Source organism: Rhinolophus hipposideros (assembly GCF_964194185.1).
Source record: "Rhinolophus hipposideros genome assembly, chromosome: 3".
In the NCBI taxonomy this organism is placed as follows: Eukaryota; Metazoa; Chordata; class Mammalia; order Chiroptera; family Rhinolophidae; genus Rhinolophus; species Rhinolophus hipposideros.
In genome coordinates, this window is record NC_138049.1 from 25,772,069 (window position 1) to 25,781,392 (window position 9,324).

The window sequence follows — 9,324 nt, forward strand, 5'->3', positions numbered from 1 at the left end:
AAAAAACAGGAGGACGGGTGGGGTGGCTCAAGGACTCGGAAGGGCAGGTGTTAACGCGTGTGTGCATGCGTGCTCATGCAGACTACTGTGATGCCAAGCCTCCTCTCCCCGCCTCGGTGAAACAGCAGAAAAGCACCTTCATACTCAGAATCAGTATAATGTTTTTACATTTGTTTTTTTTCCCCACAGCACTTTTAGAAATAATATTTTTATTGTACCTTGCAATGCTTTGTGAGATACTTAGGACAGGCTTCTTTATTTTTTCCTAGAAGAGAAGGTTTCATACTTAACAAAAATGCCTCAAAATATTCAAATCAGAAATGCTATAAAATTGTTTCACAAAATCAGTACTTCTCATTGTTTAGGGACAGTAAATATTTCCTTAATGCGGTGCGGGAGGGCGGGGAGGGAAGCAGATTGCTCAAAAACAAAGCAATAGAAAAATTGGATGTACGTTACCTTTATTTTATCATTTGGAAGGAGATGGAAAAAGAGGAACTGACTTGCTAAAGTTCAAACATTTGGCATTGCTGACACTAGAGACCTGATTTTCTGATCTCTGGCCTGTGTCTTTCCATAGACCTCTTTCTGTAGCTAAATATTCAATTTATGATCAGCGTGTATTAGAAGTTAAAACTTTCACAATTTTTGTTTTATATTTTGTCTTTTTCATTTTTCATTTGGCAATTTTAACTAGAATTTTGTCAAATAGGGTCATTTGTGATACATGAGTTGAGCACTGAACAAATTATGCAGCTTGTAAATAATGTTTATTGCTGCAATCAGATAAAGTGAGTGATAAATTTAATCTAGCATTCGTTTGATAGACAGACATTGTTTTCTGCATTGTAAAGCTTAATAAACAGGGTATAACAAAGGACTGCCAATTTGGCTACAGCGCTTATGAAAAGAATGAAAAATCTAAGAGAAACCATAGGTAGGAAAATAAGGATTTGATGCCAGTTAAATGTACCTAAAAAATAAATCCAAGATATTCAACATGAATTAATCAGTGAGAATCAAAGTGGGGTCAAAAGAAGATTTAAGGGGCAAAGATAAGAAGGTTGATCTTAAACAATTTACCTATAAAATTCTGCATGTGTTTTGGGAAGTCGGCAATATCCAAGAAAGGCTAGAATTTGAATAGCCAGGGAGTGTACAAAATGGCAAAATGAGAAGAGCACAGGACCAGAGATCAAGAGATCATGTATGCAGTCTGGACTGTCAGTAATTGTGTGACTTAGAGTAAATCATCCTCTTCACCCTGAACTGTAAGCCCCTCATCTTTGAAGTAATGGCTTCTCTTTATCAAAGGAATGTAGAAATGCTGGCAGTAGAAATTGTTAAATATGTGTGTTAAATATGTGTGATGATGTGTGATGATGGTCTATTCTACTGGATACATTGTTCCATTTAATGAATTTTATATCAAAGTAATGGATATTTATAAAAAGTATGAATTTAAAATACAAATATATCAGAATTCACCATTTTTGTTAGTAATGATGTGATCAATCAGTCTAATATTTTGATTGTAAAGTTGTATAATTATTTATTATAAAACAATTTTTGGTTGTCCTAGAATTATGTTTTCCAGTTTTAATACTAATTCATTTTAATTTTTTATTTTTCAAATTCCCCAGTACTCCCAATTTGGAAAAACAACCAAATGAAAATGGAGTATCTCTTCAGAATGAAAATTTTGAAGAAATTATAAACTTACCCATTGGATCCAAACCACCCAGATTAGATGTCACCAACAGTGAGAGCCCAGAAATTCCTTTGAACCCAATTTTGGCCTTTGATGATGAAGGCACGCTTGGGCCCCTGCCTCAGGTAGATGGTGTCCAATCACAACAGACAGCAGGTAAGCTTGCTTCAGACTCCCTTCAATAATCATCAGGAACATGGGACACACAAGAGAGAATGAACCTTCAGTGTGACTGGCGCAGTTTGTCCTACGAGGGACCAGTAAGCCACATGAAGAAGATTGTGCCAGGATCATAAAAATTGAATTTTGAGTTGGATTGGGCAACCTGTGGGACCCCTCCTGTTCTCCCACTCAGTGTAGAAATTCAGTCTGCAGCACCTATTGGGTGTCCATGAGCCTCTCCTCACGGAGCGGCACTCACTGCCCAGCAGCATTCACTGTCAGAACATGCTTCAGACCAAGACAAGCACTTAATGCCTCACCGTAAGTTAGGGACCACAGGGCCTAGTCCCACTGGAGAAAAGGTTTGTTTGGTTGTTAGTCCATCTTTCTCAGCTCCTTAGATGTTTGAAGTCTGCCATCATGTTCTCCCACCATTTTTCTCTTGTTTGGGTTTAGCAACCTGGATAATATACTATTGTCCTTTTTACATATAATAAGATAGTTACGATTTAGGTAATGGGACCCATATTGCGAATTAGGAACACACTGAGCCCAAGTGTCTTCCATTCCTTGTTGAGTGATTAGCTCTTGTTGAAATGTCAGTGACTCTCTTCTACCCTGTCTCTAGGCCTCACACTTGACCTAAAGTCTGTACAAGGAGAGCAACAGCTTTACAGAACCCAAAGAAATAAAGAGCAACATCAAAAATCACCAACTTACTGGGCATAGCACAGTCCCATCAATTCAAGAATAAGTGGGATAAGCCCAACTCCATCTCTTTTCAAATCTCTCTGAATTCTATCAACTTCCCTTCCCAGCAGATCTCTTTCATGTACTAGCCAGCATCTCTTTATACTATTATGAACTGAGCTGGCCATGTTCAATTTGTGATCAAATTGTTTTATCTTTTAGATTCCATCTGTGAACTTGTAACAAATATTGTCCACTTTAGCTGGTTGAAAAAGCCAATGTTGAACCACCTATCCAAATGAAGCTAGTCTTTTTTTTCTTCTCTACTGTACTGACCTTAGGAGTATAATTTCACTTTAGTGATCCACATTTTTAGACTGTAAAAGGATTCTGTAAATCCATCCCAGGTCTGATATTCTGATTCTTAAGGCTTTGGGAACAATCTGATTACTTGCATGTTGGTGGACACACTCCCGGAGCAACTTCTTACTTTGTCATGTTACAGATTCACAGAAGGATGGAACGTCCAGGTGACTTTCTGCTTCACTTGACAGGCCTTTGATCACCTTTTGATTTATCTGTCATTCCGTTCCCACTGTGTCCACCCTTCTATATCTTCTCTAGGAACAGAGTCCAGTGTCTGTGATCTTAAGTGGTGTAAAAGTTCTTTTGGGGTCATGACTATTTATCGACAAACATTTATTTAATTTCCAAACGAGTTTGGAGACTGAAGCATCAGGTACTGAGGATATAAGGACAAATGTAAGTCCCTAACCTCAAAGAAAAGTACAATCTATGTACAACAGTAAATAAGAGAGTTTGAAGTAAAGGACATGTGTTTTCCTATTAGTAGCAGAATTCACTTAAATATAAGATCATGGATCCTGATAAAATTGCCTATTCTTAAAAGTATGGTTAAGTTTTAGAAATGTAAGATATTACTGTAGTATTCTTTAAATAAGATTTTAGATAAATATCATATTAATCTATTCTTTTTTCTCTCTCCTAATACAGAAGTTGTATGAGCATTTCTTCTGAAGAACCAAAGCAGAAATTTAATAGGAATTTCTACAATTAATGGAATTCCTTCCATGCTGTAAAGGAGCATCCCCTCTCCTCCAGTTTTCTAAAGATCTCTTGACCATCATTTTGAAAAGACTTTATTAAAACCAGCTGAATACAAAAGACTGGACAGCTTTTCTAATAATTTTCGCCAATAGAGAAAAAGAAATGCTCCTTGTTCCTCAATACTTTAAAATGGCTTTTTCCAGTGTGCTCCTTCTTAGCAAATCAATATTTTCTGCATTCTCTAAAAGATGAGAGCATTTGGCTGTAAAAGAAATGGGCTGACCCGGCATGATTTTTCACATAGATATCTCGGTCTTTAAAAGCTAACAGGTAAAATTGGCACAAAAAACTTACCTTTTACAATATAATACTTGAAAAATAAGTACCTCTTTGCTCTACAAGTACAATGAATAAGAAAGGTGTTTAAGTTAGCCTGTTTGTTTAAATAATACTGCAAAGAGCTCTATTTGTATAGGCAAATTATAGACAGATTACCAGGTTCTTGTAAATGCAATTTGTACATGGACATTCTGCAAATCCAGCTGTCACATTCTTCTTGCATATCCTTTTCCAAAAGCGTACTAAGCAGTTTTTAAATGTGGGGAAAAAACATTATTTTTTCAGAACAAGAAAATAATTTACTATCCTCTTAAATAATGTATTTATAAAGTTTTTCCAGATAAACTAATCAAATAAATTAGAATAATGTGACAACATTGCAGATTTGATTTATTAGATCCATTCCTTATGTTCCCATGAGAGAATGTTACTGATGATTCAGGGCTCTTTCTGAAGTCTGTGTATTGCTGCTGTCCCCAGTGCTGGTGGGACTTATCTTTGCCTTACCTGATCACAAATTATGTGGGGTGGGGGTGGGGGGGTAAAGATTTAATATTTCTTTAAATAAAAAAAGAATCTGGTTTTGCTCGTTTAAGAGCAATGAGAAAATGATGGGATGTTGCTGTGTTTGGCACATAGGACACTGTGCGGGCAGGATACCTTCACGAATGTCCTCGTTCTGCGTGGCATCCATCCATCAGCTTTCACTTTTCATTCTTCTTCACGTTTGCTGCTGAGCTTAGCTGTACAAACTTGCACTTTCGTTTACTAATATAAATTCCATTTTATTTTATCATTTTAGAGGCTATGAATAGCTAAATATTGAAAGAGAGGGAACACATGTTTTTCTGTGGAGTGTTAAAAAAGGTAAACTTCCACCACTATAGTGTATTGGTTTTATTAAAAAAGAAATTGGTTAATCTACTAGATTGAATGAGACTACTCATTTATTGGGCTATTTTCTTAAAATTCAAGCATATCATTTTTAGTAACAGCTGTAATTTGTTAAAACATTAATTTGGGGGTTTTCCCTATACCCATTTGTCCATGTACACATAATCATATTAAAAAACATCTGTTGAACAAAGTTGTTTTATTTGTTTAAATCGACCTAGCATGAAACACCAAATGTGTTTGACATAGTTTTACTTTTAGGTTTCTTACATGTTATAATTTCACTCAGGTTGATTTTGAGTTTTCCAAATTGCCCTTCATTTGACCTCAATTGTCTATTTCCAGCTTCCTCTGAGCAGTCATGTAGTCTAGATTTATTTAAAATTAGAGCAATAGTTCTATTTTAGATAAATTTTTTGGATAAAATTTTTTATTTATGATGCTTAACTTGAACAATTATTAGCAAACAGAGCCTTCTAAGTAATCAAGTTCTAATTAGAAGTATAAAATTGTTAACTCTTTTAAGAATGACACTGCCAAAGGATGACCTTGACCTTTATAATGGCTGGGTTTCTTTCTGTCCAGCCCTTGGAGGTCGGTAAAAAGGTCTTAAAGCGGTCTTCAGTAAGCACTGCGTTAAGGGCCGTGCTTAGGGATCAAATATGACCCTTAATGGTGAAATGAGAGTGAATGGACTTTTAGTTTCCTTTCCATCCCATTGCAGACTAGGCCAATTTAGTCAACAGTCACAGATTTGTTTGGTACTGTGTTTCCCTGAAAATAAGACCAGGTCTTATATTCATTTTTGCTCCAAAAGACACATTACGGCTTATGTTCAGGGGATGTCATCCTGAAAAATCATGCTAAGGCTTATTTTCTGGTTAGGTCTTATTTTCGGGGAAACATGGTAAATGCCAGCCTTTACTGGAAGGTAAGGTTTTAGAGAGAGAGAGAGAGAGAGAGAGAGAGCGCCAAAAAAATGTATACACATTTTTAAGAAAGGAAAACTATTAAAATTATAATACTCAGTACAAGTCACGTTTGACTTCTGCAATTACAAGAGGTGCTCAAAGTGGTTACCATCAGTATCCAGACACTTCTGATTATGGCGAACTACTGCTTAAGCAACGTTGACCAAAGTGTCCATTTGTGTACATTCTTTTAGCACCCCCAGTATATATCTGCTGCATAACCTCAGTACCTCGTGGCATATTAAAAGCAAATCTAAAACAGAGTTCTCTCACGTGAAGAAATTTATATTAGCAAGCAGGGCCTTGGAAAATTTGGGAAGTCTTTTTGCTCATAATCTTACAAACACCTTGACTGAGGGATTCACAGTGAAGCTGAAGCAGTGATAATTTGAAGGCAGGACTAGGTAACCTGGTTGGATCAGTCTTAAATGAGGGGAATTCAGGGAAAGGTGACACGGGCAGATGGAGTTTTAGACTGAGAAACTAATCAAAAGGCATGAGATTGGAGGATCTGCCATATTGTATATTTCATGCATTTTTGTCTCTCAAAATCTTTCTAGGCAACCACTTAAGCTTTAAAGCTTCATTCAGTGATGAAAAATTACTAGCATCCCTTATGCTCATTAACACTCGTGTAGATTTAGGTGACAGTATTTAAAGCACCTACCTAGTTACCAGATTGGGTGGCTATCAGATTGGGCTAAATGCTATCTGACTTACTTCCAGGGTAAGATTCAAGTTCAATTACACATGCACACAAAGTTTATATTAAAGCATTTCAAAGTAAATTGTATATTGAACAGGCACCAATAAATTATCATCCTTTGCATTTTTTTTAACTGATGGAAAGTATTAGACTATTGGCCATTTATTTTGTGCATAGAACATTAAAAGGCATGATAAAATAACTATTGGATCACGTCACAAAAACCAGTTTTTTAAAACGAACTTACTGCCTAGAAATCATGCCTCCCCCCGACCCTCATGCTGTTTTTATTCATCAAACACCTAAGCCCTCTCAGAAATGCTCTATCTACGCTGTCATTTTCTCACATCCTTTGGCATTTCTTTGGGGAAGGATCTCTAAAGGCCGAGAAGTGGAAAATGACATGCATGTGAACAGCAGGAGCAATTTTAAATCTGTTAGAAATAGAAGATTTGGTAGTAATTATTTCCTTGGTGATGATTGGGTTTTTATATTGGTTGGTTTGATTACAACTTTAGAGGTTAAAATTAAATTTAGTAATTAGTGGCCAAGATTGGTAAAGTTCAAAAGAAAAAATTTAAATTGCTGTTTAAAAATGTACACTAATAATATGTTAAGCCTGACAATCACTTTTGAATTACTGGGTCTCAATACCTTGCATTAAGACTAAAGGAGGAGGGTTAAAAGATGGGGCTAATGTGGCAAGCAGTAAGAGAATAGTTAAGAGCCAGCCTCTGGTGTTTGTTAGACTCAGGTTTGAATACCAGGTCTACCACTGATGAGCCAGCCATCTGAGGTTCAGTCAATTACCTGTGTTCTCTAAGTCTGGATTATTTCATCTGTACAAGGGAGAAAACTGCCCATCTCTGGGTTGTCATAGTAGTTATTAAGGTTGAATTAAATGAAAGTAAATGTAAGTTTCTAACATAGCAATTGTTCAATAAATGTTAAAAACTTTTTTTTTTTTTTTTTTTTTTTTTTTTGTCTTTAGTTTTGAGGTATGTTTGGTAGACGGGGCCTCTGGCAAGGCCAGCAGGACACTGCTCGGGAGGTGGGGACTTAGTTGCTTTTCCTCAGTAGTGGCCTTGAGTGCCACATTTTTTTTTTAAGTTACCCATTCTAGGTATTATACTGAGCAAGCTAAACAGATGTGAACTCATTTCTCTAGAACAAATTTTGAATTTCTAATCATTTTTGAGTGTTATTCTACATTTAAATTCATAATCACGTCTTCCTGTACCCCTTCAAACATGTGCTTTCCAAAAAGAATTTATAGTTAGTTTATATTTTTATATATTTGAAGGTACTTCTTGAAATCCTTTGACACAATTAGAACTATCTCGTTGACTACAAAGCCAGGGACGATTAAATGTTTCACCAGAAGGTTCTGTTAACATTGGCCAACCCTTAGGACCATGCTTCCAGCGGTTGTTGAGAGGAGAATTAAGTGAATCATGTTCAGACTGTATCAAACGATTCTTTTTCTTTCTAAATTGAATTGTCTTCCCAAAAGATGTCAAAGAAGAGATGGATTAGGCAAGAATTGGGAGGTCCTTGTTGGATTTGAGGGCCAGGAGGGGTATTCCTTGGTATGTTCTGTTCCTCATTCTGGAGTCATCCTTCCCCCCAGAATGGCTGACAGAAATGTGTCTCTTCACTCTGAGCTGCACCTGCCCTATGCTGTCATTGATGTGGCCAACTGACACAACCTCTGGCTGGAATGTCAGTGTCCCAGACTTCCAGATGTTTGGATTTAATTGAGGAAGGGATGGAAAAGGTAAGTAAGGAACCAACATCAATGACTGACATTATTTTGCCAATGCAAGAACAATTAAAACTAATTTCAAGGCCACTCTCAGTGGCCCATTCCCTCAGGCCATACACCTACAATGAAATATCTGACGAAACTCTGGGTAGGGGCACAGTAGGTACCTTTTCCTCCCTGGATGAAGCTCCTGTCCCTGTGGTAGCTGGCTTGATAACACACCATTTTTGTTGCCTTTCTCCTTGTCTCACTTCTCCATTCCCTGAGAGGAGTTCCCGTCACCATCCAGATCAAATGCTTGTACTCAAATCCTTGCGATAGGATCTGTTTCCAGGGAAACAAGACCCAAATTTATGCTAAGGTCTGTTAGCATAATTTTACAAAACAAGGAACATTTTATTCCCTAAAAAGCAAGAACACGGCTCTTGTTCTTGAATAAACGAATAAATTTAACTTGGAAAACTCACTCTAGTGTTCTCATTCTGGTTGTGTCACATGTATGCACCAGTGAAAAATGTTTTCAGCATAATTCAGTGCTTACCAGATATAAATGAACAATAGTGAGCGTACTTTAACTGCTGGGTGGATATAGGCCTGTGATCATCTGTGACCAGCAAAGCATTGTCATCATCTTTATTTTTTATGTTCAGGCTAGTGGTTCCCACCTGTTGAATTCTGTTTTCTCATCTGCATACTGATGTCCCAGATTCTTTTCATTGAGAATGCTACATTTAAAAAATACCCTCTTCTTCACAGTCCTTGAAGTCTCTCAGGGTGTGACCACTGCTCATCCCAATAGCACTGATTCTGCTCCTTCTGCCAACTTCAGAGACAGAGTATTGAGTTTGTCGCGTTTTTTGAAAGAATCTCAAAAAAAAATTAAGTCTCGTAGACAACCTTTCTAACAACGTGCTACACTCGTATCAAGAACTTGAAAGAAAAACAAATTGCTGTCACTACTTAGACAAATTGCTAGTCAGGAAGGGATGCGTTTTTTTCAGATGTTTTTACAGGGACC

General features: G+C 36.9%; 1 protein-coding gene across 13 annotated transcripts in view; it reads left to right on the forward strand.

Annotated features, from left to right (window-relative positions):
* MAP7 (microtubule associated protein 7) overlaps positions 1 to 5,859 on the forward strand; it is a 154,140-nt gene extending 148,281 nt beyond the window's left edge. For 12 of the 13 annotated variants that reach the window (XM_081044712.1, XM_081044717.1, XM_081044721.1 and 9 more), the window contains 2 exons: positions 1,644 to 1,867; positions 3,578 to 5,859. In XM_081044712.1, the coding sequence (XP_080900838.1) occupies positions 1,644 to 1,867; positions 3,578 to 3,588 (235 nt within the window). In that variant the 3' untranslated portion in view covers positions 3,589 to 5,859. Of the gene's footprint in view, positions 1 to 1,643; positions 2,006 to 3,577 lie in introns of those variants that run through there. The other variant, XM_081044715.1, reaches the window with a different exon arrangement.
* Positions 5,860 to 9,324: the final 3,465 nt, after the last annotated feature.